Genomic DNA, 19,485 nt, shown 5'->3' on the forward strand with positions numbered 1-19,485 from the left:
AAGTTGGCTAAAGTTGCTTTAATCAAAGTAACTCTACCCCCCTTGGAAATATAGTTTTTCTTCCAAGCTGCCAATCTTTTTTCGAATCTTTCCACCACCGGGTTCCAAAACCTACTTTCCTTTGAATTTGCACCTAAAGGAAGTCCTGGGTAGGATAAAGGCCATTGAGAGCAGGTGTATTCTAGCAAGGCTGCTATAGACTCTAACTCTTCTCTGTTCAAGTGAACTCCCACAACACAACTCTTCTCAAAATTTACCTTTAAATTTGAGGCTCTCTCAAAGTGAATTATTAAATCCTTCAGATTCCTTACCTCCATCAAATCACAACCTTCACAAAAGATTATTATGTCATCTGCAAATTGGAGATGGGTTAAACTCTGTCTCTACCTATTCTCCACCCTCTTAGAGATCCGGCTCTATCTGCTTCTGAGAGGAGTCTACTAAAAGCATCGGCGATTAAAGTGAAAAGGAAAGGTGACATAGGATCACCTTGTCTCAGACCCCTACTAGTTGGGAAAAAATCATTAACTACTCCATTGACTAGGATGGAATAATGGCAATTGGACAGACAACCATTTACCCATTTGCACCATTTCTCCCCAAACCCACACTTCCTTAGCACAAAGAGTAAGAATCCCCAATCCACTAAGTCATAGGCCTTTTCAAGATCAAGTTTGCAAACAAAACCTTGACGCCCTGATCTCCTCATCTCCTCCACACATTTATTTGCTATTAGAATCTGATCTACAATTTGTCTCCCTTGAACAAAAGCTCCTTGTGCTTGGCTGATAAGACAAGGAAGCACCTTTTTTATCCTCAAAGATAAGACCTTAGCCACAATCTTGTAAACACTAGTCACCAAGCTAATAGGTCTAAAATCCTTTGGATGCTTGGCCTCTTTCTTCTTGGGAATTAAAGCTAAAAAAGTAGCATTAATTCCACGACTCATCACTGGGTTATCCTCAAATTCCTTAAAGACATCGATTAAATCTTCTTTGACTATGTCCCAACAGTTTTGGAAGAAAGCCATTGTAAACCCATCTGGCCCTAGTGCTTTTGACATGTCCATTGAAAAAACGGCTTTTCTGATTTCTTCCTCCTCAAAATTCCTTTCCAGCCAACTTCTACTCTCTTCTGGAAGCCTCTGCCAGGTAACACCTTCCAACTCCACACTAGGTCTTAGGGGTCTCCTCAAAATGGATTTGAAGTGGTCAACAAAACAGTTGGCTATCCTCTCTTGGGTATCAAAGACTATTCCATCCAATTCTAGTTTGGACACTAGGTTTTTCCTTCTCCTTCCATTGGCTAGGTTATGAAAGAATTTAGTATTCCCATCTCCTTCCTTAATCCATCTTCATTTAGACTTCTGCCTCCAAGAAATTTATTCTCTCAAAACAATTTCGTCTAACTCTCTTTTTAGTTCCCATCTCCGATCTCTCTCCTGAGGGCTTATGGTTCTTTGAGATTCCTTCATATCCAATTCCTCTATTTGGGTCAACATTGAGGATTTCCTTTCTTCTATTCTCCCAAAATTCTCCCTATTCCACTCCTTCACATGTGCTCGCAATCTTTTAAGTTTTTTGTGAAATCTTACCCCTTTCCACTTCACCCCCCTTAGGCCTTCTCTCCACCATTCCTCAACCTTCTTGACGAAGTCCGGGTGAGTTAGCCACATGTTCTCAAACCTAAAAGGTCGGGGTCCTTGCCTAAAAGGTTCCTGTCCTAAGCCAATGGGGCAATGGTCAGAAGTGACTCTCGGTAAAGCCCTAGTTATCAACTCCGCCCACTTATTTTCCCAGCTTTCATTGAAAAGGAATCTATCTAATTTGGAGCAGGTTGGTGTCTCTTGAAAGTTGGACCAAGTATAGAGGGCTTGCAGCATTGGGAGTTCTTTTAATTTACAGTTATTAATAAAATCATTGAATCTCCGCATGCTGGTTGTGATGACCTGTTGGGGATTATTTGATTCATTCGTAAATTGGATTACATTGAAATCTCCCCCGAAGCACCACGGACCATCCTAAAGCCTTTGTATCCCATAAAGTTGTCCTACATAGGACAAATTGTTTATACTATAAACATCATAATTACATTCTACGATATGGTAAACATATTCAGGGGACCCCGGTGTATGTTGTTTGCTGATGTCATAGTTTTAATTGATGAAACTAGAAAGGGATTAAATGAATAATCAGATTAATGGACAAAAATGAGTATGACTAAAAGAGAATATATGCAATGCAAATTTAATGATAATAGGAGCAGAAATCAGGGTACACCTAGGATTAGAGACCAGGAAATTTCTCAATGATATCTTCTATTTCATTGGTTTGATAATCCATAACAAGAGAGAAATTGAGGAAGATAATGTCCATAGAACTAGAGTAGGATGCATATTAGTAGCAGAATGCAAATTTAATGATAACAGGAGCAGAAATCAGGGTACACCTAGGATTAGAGACCAAGAGATATCTCAATGATCTCTTCTATTTAAATGGTTTGATAATCCATAACAAGGCGGAAGTTGAGGAAGGCAGTGTCCATAGAACTAGAGTAGGATGGGCAAAATAGAGAGGTGCATCTTGAGTCCAATGTGGTAGGAAAAATGCAAAGTTGAGACTGCTGAAAGAAAATTTTGTAGAATGGCTATAAGCCCAGGTAGAAGATATGCAAAGTTGAGACTGTTGTTGGGAGTTGTACCATGAAAGGATAAAAAAGTAAGGATTTCTACAAACCCTTTTTGAAAGGGGTGCGCCTAGGACCTGGGCGAGGCGCATGCCCTAAAATGCGCCTTGCCTGTGCGCCTGGGCGTGCCTATTAACACAGGTATTGTGTTAGTACTTGTCATTACGATATCGTAAACATAAACATCAGAATTGGTGAAACAGTTCCATGGTGTTGCCAGGTTACCCCTCCTTGATGTACCAACATCCACCCATTCTGTGAGCATCCATGAATACTCTTCACCACTTCATGCCAAAGCCTTTCTCACTCCAAAGGCCACCTCCATAACCACTTCCCTAGCAATGCCAAATTATTTTTAACCACATTTCCTAGATCTAACCCCCTTTCTTCTTTGCTTCTACCCACAACCTCCCATATGATTAAGTGATCTTTTTTTACCCTCTCCCGGTTCTCAAAGAAAGTCTCTCATCAATTTTTCTAACTCCCTCACTTCCCTAGGCGGTATCTTAAAGATAAAGAGGTAGTAAGTAGGTAGATTCGTGATGATAGCTTTTATGAAAGTGACGCTTCCACCCAAAGAGATATAATTCTTCTTCCACAAAGCTAACCTCTTCTTAAATTTCTTTATGACTGGAATCCAGAACCAACTCTCTATAGGGTTTGCCCCTAATGGAAGCCCTACATAGGACAAAGGCCAAGAGGATATAGAACACTCAAGAAAATCTGCAATAGCCTCAATCTCCTCAATCTCCAAGTTGTTCCTCGCTATGGAGCTCTTTTCTAAATTGATTTTCAAACTGGAAATTTCTTCAAAGGCTTTAATCAACTCCTTCAGGTTTTCCACCTTCTCACTATAGCCTCCATCAAAGGCTTTAATCACATTTTCCCTATCATGCCTAGTGATAATTCAACCGAACACATTAGCTACCAATGTAAAAAAAGGTGAAAGGGGATCCCCTTGTCTAATACCCCTGTAGGCTGGAAAGAAATCACTTTCCACTCCATTTACTAGAATGAAGTAATGACAAGTACTAACACAATCAAACATCCAACTACACCACCTTTTCCCAAACCCACATTTCCTCAAAACTTCTATTAGAAACTGCTAGTCCACCAAGTCATAGTTTTTCTCAAAGGTCCAGCTTACGTACAAAGCCTCTTTGCTTGGATCTCTTCATCTCCTCAACATATTCATTAGCAATCAAGATTTGATTAGTTATCCATCGTCCTCAAATGAAAGCCCCATGGGCTAATGATGCAAGGGAGGGCTTCTTTAATCCTTAAAGAAAGAACCTTGGCCAGAATTTTATAAATACTTGTTACCAAACTAATTGGCTTGAAGTCTTTAGGATGGATGACATCAAATTTGTTTTGGATTAGAGTCAAGAAAGTAACATTGATGCTTCGACTATGTGCTTATCTGCGAACTCCTTAAAGACATCACACAAATCATTTTTTTTATCACCTCCCAACAATCTTGGTAAAATACTATTGTAAAACCATCTGGACCTGGAACTTTAGATCTATCCTTTAAGAACACCACTTGTCTAATCTCTTCTTCCTCAAAATTCCTTTCCAACCACCTAATCTTCTCTACATCCAATCTTGGCCAACCTACCCCTTCCATTTCTAACATTTCATTCAAGGGTCTTCTACAAGTCGATTTAAAGTGGTCCACAAACTTCTTGGCAATCTCATCTTGATTAGTGAACACCTCCCCTTCTACCTCTAGCTTAGATAAAAAATTCTTTCTCCTCACATTTGCCACATCATGAAAGAACTTAGTATTTCCATCACCTTCCTTAATCCACTTGTGCCTTGATTTCTACCTCCAACTGTATTTCTTCTCTTAGCAGTACCTCTTCCAGGTCCTTTAATTGTCTCCTCAGATCTCTATGATCTTTAAACAGATCAGTTTGAGATTCTTTCTCATCCAACTTTTTTTATCCTAGAGGTTAGACTCACTTTTTGCTCCTTAACTCTTCCAAAAGGATCCTTGTTCCACTCTTTTATTTTGGATCTTATCCTCTGCAATTTCTTGTGAAATCTTACCCCTTTCCACTTTATTCCCCTTAATTCCTCATTCCACCAATTCTTTACTTTATTCACAAAGTCCAGGTGGGCTAGCTACATGTTCTCAAACCTAAACAGTTTAGGCCCACTGGTAAAATCTTCCAGACCTATTCTTATAGGACAATGATCTGATGTTACCTTGGGTAGAGCTGTAGATGCCAAGTTTCCCCAATAATTTTCCCAGGCCAAGTTAAAGATAAATCTATCCAACTTTGACTACAAAGGGGTTTCCTATAGGTTAGACCAAATGAATCTATCTTGTAGAAGTGGAATTTCCTTTAACTCACAGTTCACAATAAAGCATTAAAACTGCCTCATGCTAGTTGTGATGGACTATTGGGGATTACTAGTTTCTTTTGAAAATTGTATAACGTTGAAGTTCCCTCCCAGACATCGTTGGCCATCCCAGAAACCCTAAGTTGCATATAACTCATCCTCCATATCATTCCTTTCCCTATAGTTATTGGGACCATAGATATTAGTTATACTCAAGTGAAATCATCCTTCACATTCTGGAATTTGATGGAAACTGAAAACCTAACTATCAGCTCCTCCACTACTTCTATTACATTATCTTTCCATAGTTTGACAATCCCTCCTGAAGCTCCCCAAGATGGGGTTGAAATCCATCTTACTCCCCTAGACCTCCATACACTCCTCACCCACCTTCCATCCAATTCCGGCAATTTTGTTTCTTGCAGTAGTACAATATCACGCTTTTCTCTTCTTAGTAGATCATTGATTACCCTCCTTTTCCTTGCACTCCTTAGTCCTCTAGCTTTCCAACTAAATATTCTCATAGGCATAGATAAGAAAAGATCCCTCAACTGTAGACCACAACTCCTTACCTTACACCCTTCCTCCTATCTCCTCTACCACTAAACCCTAAATGCCCTTCGATATCACAAATTAATCTTTCCACCTCAGAACTTTTTTTTCTTTTTCTCTTTTTTTCCTCATCGTTCTCAGCATATGTTTTCACCTCTCCTTTTTTACCAGCACTTGCATCTAACTAACCCCTCTCATCAATGGGATCCACAACCAAAGTTTGAAATCCTCCTTTACCAGAGTCAACCCCTCCCTTATCATCATCTCTCACCATTTCACTGTACCCATCCACATAGCCTTCCTTTTGTTTGAGTTTCTCAAACTTTGTGCAAGTCAAACTCTATATTTTATCTGGCTCCCAACCCTTCCCTTCATTGCAACCTTCCCCATCTCTCATCATGTTTTTCTCCTACATAATGCATTGTATTTTGTTCTAAACAAGTAAACATAACTAAAAATGAGATTCCTTGGTCTTTACTAATACTCAAGTATTGAAGTATTAGTATGATACAACCAATATGAGATATGCTACAAACAAGGGTGTATCCCTTGAGTTGTGCATAGTGAGATGATATGGGCCTATATCAGCACGTATCGCATTGTATCGGTCTGATACACACCGATATGGATATTGATAAAAAAAAAATACACACCGATATGGACCGATACGCATTGATACCATGTATCTCTATTAAAAAAAACGCTCATAGTGTCTTAAATGCAATGTTCAATCACTAAGCTACCTTGCTTCTTTTGATAATAAATGAAATATAATAACTTTTATTTATTTTTGTGTCTACATGCAATCCAAACAAATACATATGTTTATGTTCAACAACTCTAGCTAAAAATAAAAAAAAAATAATATTCAAAATTGATATTTTATAAACTAATGGAATAAATAATCTATCAAATTCACATGTATATCAATAATAGAATAATTATTTTAGTACTTAAAATTTATAAATTTGCACACGATAAGTATTTTAAAATTTTTATATATTTTATAAATTATAAATTATTATTTTAATTTACATTAAATAAAAACATATTTATTATTTATAAATATAAAAATATTATTTACAAAATATTAATATATTATTAAATTGAACCTATCAAATTCACTAATCTTCTATTATGTCAAAAATTATTTTTACTTTAGAAAAGTTATATAAATAAAAATATTAATAGTGGAATAATTATTTTAGTAATTAAAAATTATGAATTTGCATATGATATGCATCTTAGAAATTTTAACAACTTTGGTAACATATTTATCGTTTACAAAAGTAAAAATATTGTTCACCAAACATTTGAAAATTTAATATTTAGTTGAAGTTTTTGTTAATGTTAAAAGATTAAAAATAGTAAAATAAAAAATAATTGATATAATAATCAAATATAATAGTTGCATATATTTTGTTCCTTGGACTTAAATGGAAAATAACAAAATATAGGTTTTGTGATGTACTAATTTGTAAAATTCTATATAATATGTGTCTTGGACTATTAATTGATACATTATCAATGAAATTGTATGACATCTATGCATCCTGCTATATTAATTTTTTTGATCAGCAAAGAGAACTGATAATTTTATTAAAATGTACTAAATTTTGAAGTTACAATAAGTCCAATCAATCCCCACAAGGTACAAATGTTACAATTGCACCCAAAAACAATTGTTGCCTATTTACCCTTTGTTTTGCAAGAGTATCAGCTATCCCATTTGCAGTCCTTACCCATTGAAAGTAATGTTCAGCTCCTGTTTTATGCTTTCAATTTCCCTAAACTCATGCCTATAGATCCATGGCGTGAGCTGAATATTCTTTTCCCATGAGATGATAATCTTCAAATCCCCCTCTACTTCCAAATGTTGAAAGTTTGCTTGTTTGACAAGTCTTAAGCCTTGAAGTAGTGTCATCAATTCTGTCTTTAATGAGTCTCCCAACCCCAAGGGAAATCATAGCCAAAACTTTCCTATGCAGTCTCTAAAAACTCCTCCAATACCTGCCATTCCAGTGTTTCCCATGGAGCTCCCATCAAAATTCAATTTTACTTTATTCGCTGCTGGGGGTGATCATATCATAACAACATCATCATAACCCTCTTTTCCTTTTCTCTTGAGGAGGCAGCCACTTCAGACCATGCCCTTATGATGTCATTTACTGAAAAATCTTTGAATGCATCAATTTGTCTTTATCCAATGAGCTGCTCTAATTAGAATAACTTCACATAATTCCTCCTTTTATCTGCTTTTCTCATTAAAAATTCTTCCAGTTCTTTCCTTCGAAGCTTGGGCTGAATAAGCACACTATATCCTGTGGTGATATCCTCCTGCAGCCAAAAAGAGAGAAGCAGAATTCCCAAATACTAAGAACAAGAGAGCAAGACAGCAATAAATGAGATAGGGTTTCATCACTTGCATTGCAAAGGAAGCATATGTGGGGTGAGAGGCTAACGTTTGGCCTTCTTTTCTGAAGCAAATCACAGGTATTTATTTGTCTTTCCAAGACAAACTTCCCAACACAATGACTGGATTTTAGGTGGGATAGGCTTGCTCCAAACTTCTTTCATAGGAAAGTTCTCCCCCAAGTTATTGGACTGCAAGAGAGCATTAAGGAAGGAAGCACAAGTGAAAATACCATTACGGGTACAAGACCAAATTCTAGTGTCTTCCCTTGACTGATCATGGAAAGTTTGGTGGAGTTTACCCAGTAATTGGATGAGTGCTTCACATTCATTGTCCCTCAAACCCCTTCTAAACCTGAAATCCTAGTTAATCCTTGAAGGAGTCAAGGAAGCAAATCACGACAAGGAATAGAGGCTAGGAAAGGCAAACTGAAGGGGGGGGGGGGGGGTTCAACCGACCAAAGTCTTCCCAAAACAATACCCAAGTCCCACTTCCCACATCATATCTGATATAATTGATAAAATTTGGGTATACCACCTGTATTGATTTCCAAGGAGACATAGAGGTTGCTGAAGAGGCTACTTTTTCATCCCACTATATTAATTGTAACATATTTGTTCATATATATCATTAAAATATACAATTCCTATGTATCATGCATTATTTGTGGCTATTTTGACCTTGAATTAGTGTTATTAATGTATATATGGAATTTGTATGTATTTCCCTAGCGTATCCAAGCATTTCCATATTTTTTGTCCATGCTCATGCGTTTCCAAATTGTATCCGTATCTGAGTTGTCCAATATGATACCTGATACTGATACTTTGATCCTTGCTATAGTGTCCATTTTTGGGTGACTTAAGTGTTTTCTTCATAAGATTGGAAAAATTAATTATTACTCATTAAAAAAAAAGACAAATTGTTCCAAGGAAATGATTTGGTTGATTCAAGACTTAGCGTTCTGTACTATTTTTACAGTGCTGTGGAATTGTTATATCATAATAAAGCTCTATGTTTGAGAAATATTTTTTTATTATTTGTTCAATGATGCAGGTACATAAGGGAGATTTCCCTGATCTTTATAGCCCTTCTAAATATCCAGAAAAGATACTTTTCTGTGGCTGGCGCCGTGACATTGATGATATGATTAGGGTAATTTATACACACAGATCTTTCAGTGTTAATCTGAATCTTCGTTGACATTCTGATTATAATTTCTCTTCTAGTCCAAGTTTCTGTACTGCTGTGATTTTTCAATGTCCAGATTGCTTTAAGTACCATGTTTCTATTCTCAGAATAGCTAAATCAGTTGTATGTTCATTCTTTCCATCCTATGCCTGTGTTTGAATCTTCGCTGGTTATTTCTTGACCAAGCTTTTTTCTTATTTTCATGTCTATGATATTCAATTTTGTTACTTTTATTTTTTATGCACTCCACTTAAATGCAAGTTTCTAACGTCATGTATTATTGAGTGATTGGGTCTTAGGTTCAGAACTTGCTTTCAACTTTTGACTGCTGGCAGCCTGTGTTTTTTCTTTTTCTTATTTTTATTATTATCATGAGTAGTGCTTTCTTTAAAATGCAGATGAATTATTTCATAGTTATGGCTTCTTATCAAGTTTCAATCTCTATGATGTTCTGAGCATATTTCCCATTGCAACTTCTCAGGTATTAGAGGCATTCTTAGCTCGAGGTTCAGAATTATGGATGTTTAATGAGGTCCCAGAAAAAGAAAGAGAGAAGAAGCTTACTGATGATGGCCTTGATCTTTCAGAATTAAAGAACATAAAGCTTGTACATAGGAAAGGAAATGCTGTCATCCGTCGACATTTAGAAAGCCTTCCTCTGGAGACATTTGATTCTGTGAGTTTGCATCCTTTCCAAAAAATAATGACTTGTTTGTTAAAGAAGAAAAAGTAATTAGTATTTCATTTGAAGTATTATCAGATATGAAGCCCCAAATTTCACATCTTTGAAATGGAGAGAGAAGTACAAAGAGCCAAAAACTAATGTGCAAATGACAAATTAAAAACACACCCTTTTACACATCAGCACCTGGGCCAGGTGGCCCCAGATCAATTCTTCTCTGATGATCCCTGCCATACCATTTGTGCATCATGGGATCCATATGAATGGAGAGAGAAGTACAAAGAGCCAAAAACTAATGTGCAAATGACAAATTAAAAACACACCCTTTTACACATCAGCACCTGGGCCAGGTGGCCCCAGATCAATTCTTCTCTGTTGATCCCTGCCATACCATTTGTGCATCATGGGATCCATATGAATGGGAAGATGATGGTTCAGTTACGATCTTGTTGTTTCTGTTCTCTTACTGTATCTATGGTCCACACCAGAAAGGAAAGAACTCTCTATGATTTCATGCCCAAAATATACTCTAGAGTATAGTCTCTTATTGATCAATGCTGAACCTTCTTTCTTATCATTCTTAACCCTAATTTCTCCTTTTTGTTGATGTGTTTGCTTTTACTGGACGTCTTGATATAAACCCTAACCTTAGGGTTTTCTGTCATATGGTAGATCTACTCTATACACCCATACCCAAAAGATACTATGATTTTTATCTTATATTTACTTTACTTCTATATTGAAAGATCTTGAAAAAAATAGAGGTTAACCTTTTTACCTTTGAGGACATGCTCACTGTCTACTTTTTGTTTTTTATTTTGAAGAAGGTAAAGTAAGATTGTATTAAATGTAAAAAGTGTATATGGTTCTCTGAACAAAGAGTTCTGGTACTTTTTTTTGATGATCAGAAAAAAGTATTTTATTAAAATTGATGAAAGATGGATTTGAAACGTTCAATTAACAGCACTGTCGACCTAAGAGCCTGAACAGTATTACATAGAAGCCCAAAACGGTTGCTGCCTCAAAGCAAGGTGCTCAGCCATTCCATTTGCTGTGCTTCTCACCCACTTGAAGTCAGCATATACGTCATTTTCAATGCCTAAGAGTCCTGGGGATGTGTCTATTGTAGCTTGCCCAAGAAATAATTAGGTTTGAGCCCCCTTCCACTTCCACCTGTCTATAACCCAATTTGTTAGACAGTTTATGTATGCCCTTAGCTTCAATCTGATTTGATGTACTTGTTATTTAGTGGAAATAAATAATTGCATGTTTGATTCATGTTGTTTGGTTTAATTCTATGTAAAACCCTAAAACTGGACATTTATAGAGATTCATGTTAGTTTTAAATGTTCACAGCCGTTGGATAAGTCTGGGGAGATTTATCCTGCCAAGGCTGATGCTGGTGTGCCACCAAATGTTGGGATGGCCTGTCTCAGCCACCAGGGTAAGACCCGAGGCACATGCAGTATGGGATTACTTGAATCCTTGAACCGGACCAGATTTCCAGTCTTGTCCTGGACCTTGGAGATAGATGGGAAAAATTGGAAAGTTACACCTGACCCCTAGACTCGATTATGACACTTCACTAGGTGCTGGATCAGGCTGCCTTTGATATGCCAATTAGTGAGATCCTTAGCGGGGATCAAAACCTGGGTATGTTGGGGCAGTTTGAGAATTCATCTGAGTGGGTGATCATAGTGACAGAATCAGCCACTTTGTCGGACAAAGGGTAATGATCGGGAATGCACTTTCTGATGGAAACCAAACTGCCGGCAGTTGATTTCAATCGTTGGAATTTTGTTTTGCAAAATTAACATACTTATATTTATATGTACGGTTTCAAATTGTTTGCAAATGGTTTTAATTCCTGGGATCCATGTGAGAGGAGAGTGCGACACTGTTCCTTGCAGCGGAGGGAGAGGTCCTCTCTTGTCGGGCAGTGCTTGATCATTAAGGGCTGAGAGGTTAAGTGTAAGACCATTTAGGATAATACCTGATGGGCTAATCTTGCACCTGCCCACAGTCCCTTGGTTTTTATAAGATGGCTTGGCCCAGGGACCACTTAATGTAAGTGTTGGGCCCATAGGGTCCATATGATGGACTCAAGGGGTTCATTGAGTTTTTCAGTGAATTCGGCTGGGCCTTGTATTAAAGGCTGGGCCGAACCCATGTGGCTGGTGTGTAGATCAATGCTTGGGTCCCACGCCATACAAAGAAGCTCAACTGGGCAGCAGATTGGAAAGTAATTAGACACTGAACACTTAATGGGCCAAAAGCCCATTTCGAGGTGGGCTGATATGATCACCCATCCATGGGGCGAATTTGAGATTGAAGTTAGTAAAAGGATTGGGCCTTTAGCCTTATCCACTCTTAGAGACCAAATTCAAATTAGATTTGAATCTGGTAACCTCCTGATAAGATCAGGAGTAACCTAACTCTATCTGCAGATAGGATTAAGATAATCCCCTATCCAAATACTGATTTGGATTGGGATGACTCCTGATTTAGGAGGTTTCTTAATCAAGAAGAAAGGAGGAGAAAAACTAACCAATTGAGAGAGAAATATACAACAGATTTCGAACCAAGAAAAATTGCAAGAAAGGTTCCTGCGAATTGAGATTAGATCTCGTACTCTCCAGAAAAAGAAGAAGCAGTTCAGCCTTTTTCGTTTTTGGAGTTCTCCTGCCGCCGCCATCTGCCTTTGCAAGATTAGATCTTTGCAGAAAAAGAAAGTCAAGAAATCTGTTCTTGACATCAGTCTTGCAAGAAAGACTGAAAAAGATTCAGTGCTTAGTACTTTCAGAGGATTCTTGTGAAGGATCCAGTGTGTAGGACGCACCCTGCTGGTTCTGTTCCATCCACAGCTGTGTCATCTTCAATAGGAATGAATCTTGGAGCATTTTTTGGGCGTGAACACCAACTTTGGGAGATAGTGCTTCTCCGGATCAGGTATATTCCTCACATTTGTCTTTTGGTACAGATCTGGTTTGATTATGGTTCAAGTAGGATCCTTGAATATTGTATTCTAAATTTAGGGAATATGATTCCCACCCATTCCGCAACCTTTATGGCGTCCATTAGATGGATCCTACCATTCTTTCAGTGGTATCAGAGCCACAGGTTCGAATCTTGAACCAAAAGAAAATCAGATCTGACCCTGCGCAGATGGATAGAAGGTGTTCTTTCAAGATTTGCGCAGATTGTTTTCTTTATTTCAAGAAGCTGTTTCTTGTTAAGGGCGATTGATCTGAAATTAATTTTTATTAAATCCAAAATTTATTTAGAATTGTTGTTTATTTATTTTGATTTAATGGACTGTTCGAACCTGGAGATCGCAGTGCAGATTTGGCGCAGATGGTCTGCGCACCCTTTTTTCTTTTCTATTTATTTATTTCATTTAATTCGGTCTGTAAATAATTTTTTTTAAATTTTAGACTGAATGTATAGGATTTGATCAAGAATGTAATTAATAGAAATATGATTTCTGTTTTTTTTTTTATTTTTCTTGATTAAAGAAGAAGGAAGAAGAAGGCGGCGCTGGAGATTTGCAGTTGGAGAAATCGCTTTTTGCGATTTGCAGTTTGTGAAACTGCAACCCTTGTGATTAACCTCTGTTTTGCAGGTGGTGCGAACAGTCCATAGATTGATTTGTGATTGTTTGAAATCAAAATTATTAATTTCAGATCTTTCATGAATTAATTCTTGAATTGAAAATCAGTTTTGGATCCTCTCGGATTAGATTGGACCAAAACTGTTTGGATCGAATCTGGGATTCGAAAGGTACTGTTTTTTAGTCCATATTTCTCACACTTGTTGTTTCAAATCTGATGTTTAATTACAGGGATTAATTCGGCCTACCTGTAAAGCCCAGTTTTAAAGGGTTAAAACTTTAAAAGCCCATTATTGTGAGATGAGCTGTATGGGCCGAACTGCTATCTGCGATTCAGCCTATACACCTAGTAGACATTAATTGTTAATGACTTAGATTTTAAATGGGCTATTCAATGTGTTTTACAACAGTTAATTGATTGGATCAATTCCTCCTTTACATATGATGTTTGGATGTTTGATGTGCTGCGACCATGGGCCATAAGTACTTGGCCCATGAAGACTCGTTAGTGGCTCTTGCGCACACCATGGTTGAATGCACATCATTGCCATAGTGTCCCTCAAGGTCATTGGATGACCCCTCTTTGCTTGGTGGGCCCCACAACCCTGAAAAAGGGATGCGTATGGATCCCTGGCCGATTAAGGCCCACCAGAAATCTGACTTTATGAAAGTCAGTGGGAGCCCCTCTGGTTTGACCTAAATAGGGCGTAATTTTGTTCCCTCCAGCAAATATGAATGCATGTGATAGGGAGATCCATATGATGGACTCTCTAAAGGCCTTCCGTCATTAGCACAATGATGGGTCCTTCAGTAATGAGGAAACACACCATAAAATTGGGCTATCCATTTGCTGTTGGATCTATTAGAGTGTTTCATAAGATGATAGGGGCATCATAGACCGATGTGGGAGGGGCTTCACCAGAAAATGGGAACTCTCTCACGGTACCTTGGCGTAACCTGAATATGATGGGTGTGCACTCACTGGACAGAAATGTTTACCTAAAAACGGCTCTGAACCTTGTCTGACAGAGGCCAAAGGGAAACTCATTTGATGAATGGATATGATCCGTCACAGAAAGGTGGTGGGGTTATGTAGCTGAAACAGTTGGCTTCACGCATCCCATGTGATTTCCCACATTTTCCGAGACATTTCGTCGTCTCCGTCACTGAGAAAGGAGGGAAATCTCAGAGATGAACAAATGGGAATGGAACATAGATTAAAAGCCATATCTATGTAGGTAACACGAATCAAACTAAGGTTGTGGACTAATGATTTTGCTGTTTTATCAGAAAATGGCAAATGGTCAATTTGCAAAGCTTCTAGACGATAACAAGCTTAAAGGCCCAAACTATGCCGACTGGTACAGAAATCTTATGCTGGTCCTAACTTCCGAAAACTTAGACAAGGTAGTGAAAAATCCTGCCCCGGAACGTCCGGGTGATAGGGCTTCTGAGGCCCGTAGGAGGGACTACTAAGATTGGGAGGATAAGAACTCCCTAGCCCGCTGCTTTGTCATTGCCTCATTAGACAACTCAATACAGAGGCAGTTCGATCAGATCGAATTAGCCAAGGACATATTGGACAGTCTAAGAACAATGTATGAAGAGCAGAACCGTTCTACTCGACAGAAGGTCCTGAAATTGTTCATGACCGCGCAGATGACCAAAGGGTAGAAAGTTCATGACCACTGTCTCTGCATGATGGGATACATTAATGAACTTGAAGCTCTTGGATCCGGGCTAGATCTTGGCACGCAAGTGGATGCCATCCTAAATTCTTTGCCCTCTTCCTTCAATGTGTTCACGATGAACTACAATATGAATAAGTTGAATGTTAGCGTCCAGGAACTCAGCAATATGTTGCAGAGAGCCGAGGATTTGCTCAAGAAGGATGAGCCTGTGATTATGCTTGTTGAAGCTAACAAATCGGGCAAGAAAAAGAGAAAGGCAAAGAAGCCTCAGAAGAAAGCTACCAAACCTAAGAAGCAGAAGAAGAACAAGGCATCTGATGTCTGTCACTTCTACAAGTAGACCGGCCACTGGAAGAGGAATTGTCCTGCTTACCTGGAATCTAAGAAAGGTAACATCGAAACTTGTGTCATAGAAACTAATATGTTAGTTACTTCTGTGTCTTGGTGTGTTGACTCCGGGGCTTCAACTCATGCGTGTAACTCACTGCAGGGGTTCAAAGTTAGCAGAAGGTTGAGTGAAGGTGAAGTGACATTGTTCTTGGGAACGACTGCAAGTGTTGCAGCTGCGGCAATAGGAACCGTAGAATTAGTTTTTAAAGAAGGAATACTTGTACTTAAAGATTGTCTTTATGTACAGAACTTGAGAAGAAATTTAATTTCTGTTTCAAAACTGTGTGCTGATGGATATACTGTTTATTTTAGTAATATGATTACTGTTAAACGGAATAACAAATTCATCGCATGCGGGGAACTAGAGAACGGTCTCTATGTTCTACATCCTTCTCTGGAAACTAACTTAACCGAAACTACGTCGGTCGAAAATCCCAAGAAAAGGAATCGTGATACAGTAAGTCCCACGTGCCTCTGGCATTACCGACTTGGCCATATCGGTATTGACCGAATTGCAAAACTGGTAAAGGATGGTCCTTTGGATTTTCTAACCGTAGAAAATCTTCCCACTTGTGAACCTCGCCTTCAAGGTAAGATGTCTAAGCGGCCATTTGACGGTAAGCCGGAAAGATTTGAAGGCACACTTGACCTAATACATACTGATGTATGTGGTCCCCTGAGTGTTAGGACACGAAATCAACACGTGTATTTCATCACCTTTACAGATGATTTTTCACGATATGGTTACATGTACCTAATGAGACACAAGTCTGAATCATTTGAAAAGTTCAAAGAGTTTAGACAGGAAGTCGAGAAACAGTTAGGGAGAGAAATTAAGGCCCTTCGATCAGATCGAGGTGGCGAGTATCTCTCTGACGAATTCAGGGACTACTTAAGGGACAATGGGATAGTGTCACAACTAGCTCCTCCTGCTACACCTCAACTTAACGGTGTTTCAGAGAGGAGGAATAGGACCTTGTTGGACATGGTCCGGTCGCTTCTCATACGCTCACAATTACCCACATCCTTTTGGGGATACGCATTAGAGACTGCTATCTACGTGCTGAATCGGGTTCCAACCAAATCAGTTCCGAAAACTCCATATGAGCTTTGGACCGGAAGGAAGCCAAGTGTAAGACACTTGAAGATTTGGGGTTGTCCTGCACACGTTAAAAGAACAAGTGCGGACAAGTTGGAATCTAAAACCAGTCGTTGCCTGTTTATAGGTTACCCAAAGGATTCGGTGGGTTATCTATTCTATGACCCAAGTGAGCAGAAAGTGTTCTGCAGTCGAAATGCCCGATTCTTAGAATCCGATTACATCCTGGACACCCATCGTCAGGAAATAGTGTACCAGTTTTGTAGTATAATTACTGCATCAGCATATTTACTGAAACAGTGTACCAGTTTTGCAGTATAATCACTGCATCAGCATATTTGCTGAAACAGCGTATCTGCTGTTTATTAAAGTCAAGATTTGCAGTGTAATTACTGCATCAACATATTTGCTGAAACAGTGTACCAGCTGTCTGGCAACACTTTGCTATTCTCTTAGCTAATTAAAATCTCTCTCTCCTTTTCAGGTATGTTCATTCTGTTTTTAGTACTGAAGCTTCTTTTAGTACTAATGATCTTTTGATTAAGGGCTTCTCACACGTGACCCCCTTGCTCATTACAGGGATCAGTTTTATATCTGATCTCATAAAAGAGATCAAACTTAGAAATATTTGACTACAGAAATCAATGACTGATATCATAAGAGAATCAATGACATAAATCAATGACTGATATCATAATAGAGATTATATCAAAATATTTGACTACAGAAATCAATTTAAGGACATTTTCTTTTGTTTGAAAATCATTTTGATTTTTTTTTTAAGTAGACCTAATTGGAGACTTCCTTGGTCTTGGGCTGATATGTTCTCAATTTCAGCTTTGAAAAGAGGGAAGGATTTGATTTGGGGACTGCAGAAATCACTTTTAAGAGATCATTTTGATCTCCCAAAGAGATTAAGCCAAGTGTTTGACTTCATGAAGAGGTTTCTTTGATCTGAAGATTAAATTGATCTCACAAAGAAATAAGTTTTTAAAAAAAATACACCTTTACTTGAAAATCATTTTGATCTCATAAAGAGATTAGGTCAAGTTGACCTCAATGAAGACTATTTTGATCCCCTTTACAGAAGAATGTTTCAATAAATTTCAGGTTTTTAATCTCATATAGAGATCAATTTCAGATTTGAACTTTTTATTATGACCAAAGAAATGATTTGGACCTCATAAAGATGGAATAACAGATATCAATTTTTATAGAGTTTAACTACTTGATGATGGTTCTGATTGACCATCAGAGATTAATTTCAGATTTAAGGGTTTTGATCTCATAAGGAGATCAGGTCAATTTTAAGATTATCTTGATTTCATAAAGAGATTAGGTCAAGTTGACCTTATTGAAGACTATTTTGATCTCATAAAGAGATTAGGTCAAGTTGACCTCATAAAGAAAGAATTATAGATATCCATTGTTATAAGGTTTAATTGCTTGATGATGGTTCTGATTGACCATCAGAGATTAATTTCAGATTTAATTATTTGAAAATGGGTTTATAACGGTTTTGATGAAAGGTCAACTTTTGGTGTCGTAAAAGAGATCAGTTTCAGATTTGATAGCAGAGATCAGTTGAGAGCTTATTAATGTATTTATGGATATCAAGCGAGGATATCACAATAGAGACAAAAAAAAGACGGAATCATTATTATGTATTCATTCTTAAGGTACTATAGGTGAGGCTTTTCACCCTTAATAATTCTTTAAGTGCCTTTAGGTGATGGTGTCATTGACCAAATTAAAATTGGATTTGTTTTTTCCATTCACAATTTATACTCTTGCGGGCCAGGAGAATTTTTTTTTGATGTTGTGGCTGGACCTAAGCACTAGACTGCCTACGTACCCGTTTAGGGATCAAGCCGATGTAGTTCTTGTGCCGCTCCAACAGTTTAACCACATGAGAGCGATTAGTGGGGCATTTTAGCAGTTTTACCACGTACTGATACCATTGGTGGTTTATCGAAACAGTTTAGCCACGTGTAGACATGGTGGTTTATCTAAGTAGTTTAGCCACGTGTAGACATGGTGGTTTGCTTGCTTTTTTTTATGCCCATGTATATTTTTTTTGGGCTTGTCTCAATAGTTTAACCACATAAGAAAGATTGGTGGGCTTCATCAGTTTAAACCACATAAGAGGCATCGGTGGGTTTGCTTGCTTTTTTTTTAACCCTAAGCCCATATGTATATATATATATATTTTGGGCTTATCTCAACAGTTTAACCACGTAAGAGAGATTGGTGGGTTGTCTCATCAGTTTAACCACATAACAGAGATTGGTGGATTTGCTTTTTTTTTTCCCCCTATGGCAATGTTTTTCTTGGGCTTACCTCAACAGGTTAACCACGTAAGAGAGATGGGTGGACTGCGTCATCAGTTTAACCACATAAGAGAGATAGGTGAACTGTCTCATCAGTTTAACCACATAAGAGAGATTGGTGGTCTGTCTCATCAGTTTAACCACATAAGAGGCATCGGTGGGTCTTCATTTAGGCCTTCTTTTTGTTTAAGCATAAAAGCGCTTAATGAATTTACCATTTACACAATGGTACTTTATTTGACCTTCAGAGTCAGAGAGTTCATATGCTCCTTTTGGGAAGACTTTAGTAACTACATATGGACACCCATTTAGGTTCAAATTTCCTTGAAGTTTTCCTTGTGACTACAATAGGTCTTCTGACAGTTAGGACCAAATCTCCTACTGCAAATGACCGATATCTCATCCTTTTATTAAAGGCACCTGCAACTTGGGCTTGGTAAACTTCAAGTCTTTGTTGAGCTATGAGTCTCTTCTCATCGAGAGCCTCAAGTTC

At 38.0% G+C, this 19,485-nt stretch overlaps 1 protein-coding gene across 2 annotated transcripts in view; it reads left to right on the forward strand.

Moving 5' to 3' along the window:
- LOC104596711 (ion channel protein) overlaps positions 1–19,485 on the forward strand; it is a 79,646-nt gene that overhangs the window by 42,870 nt on the left and 17,291 nt on the right. Inside the window, exons 8-10 of one of the 2 annotated variants that reach the window (XM_088887906.1) lie at positions 9,056–9,154; positions 9,672–9,866; positions 13,388–13,515. In XM_088887906.1, the coding sequence (XP_088744032.1) occupies positions 9,056–9,154; positions 9,672–9,866; positions 13,388–13,459 (366 nt within the window). In that variant the 3' untranslated portion in view covers positions 13,460–13,515. Of the gene's footprint in view, positions 1–9,055; positions 9,155–9,671; positions 9,867–13,387; positions 13,516–19,485 lie in introns of those variants that run through there. The other variant, XM_010257969.3, reaches the window with a different exon arrangement.

The sequence above is a fragment of the Nelumbo nucifera genome, chromosome 5, assembly GCF_055504915.1.
Source record: "Nelumbo nucifera cultivar China Antique chromosome 5, China Antique-T2T, whole genome shotgun sequence".
Taxonomy (NCBI): Eukaryota; Viridiplantae; Streptophyta; class Magnoliopsida; order Proteales; family Nelumbonaceae; genus Nelumbo; species Nelumbo nucifera.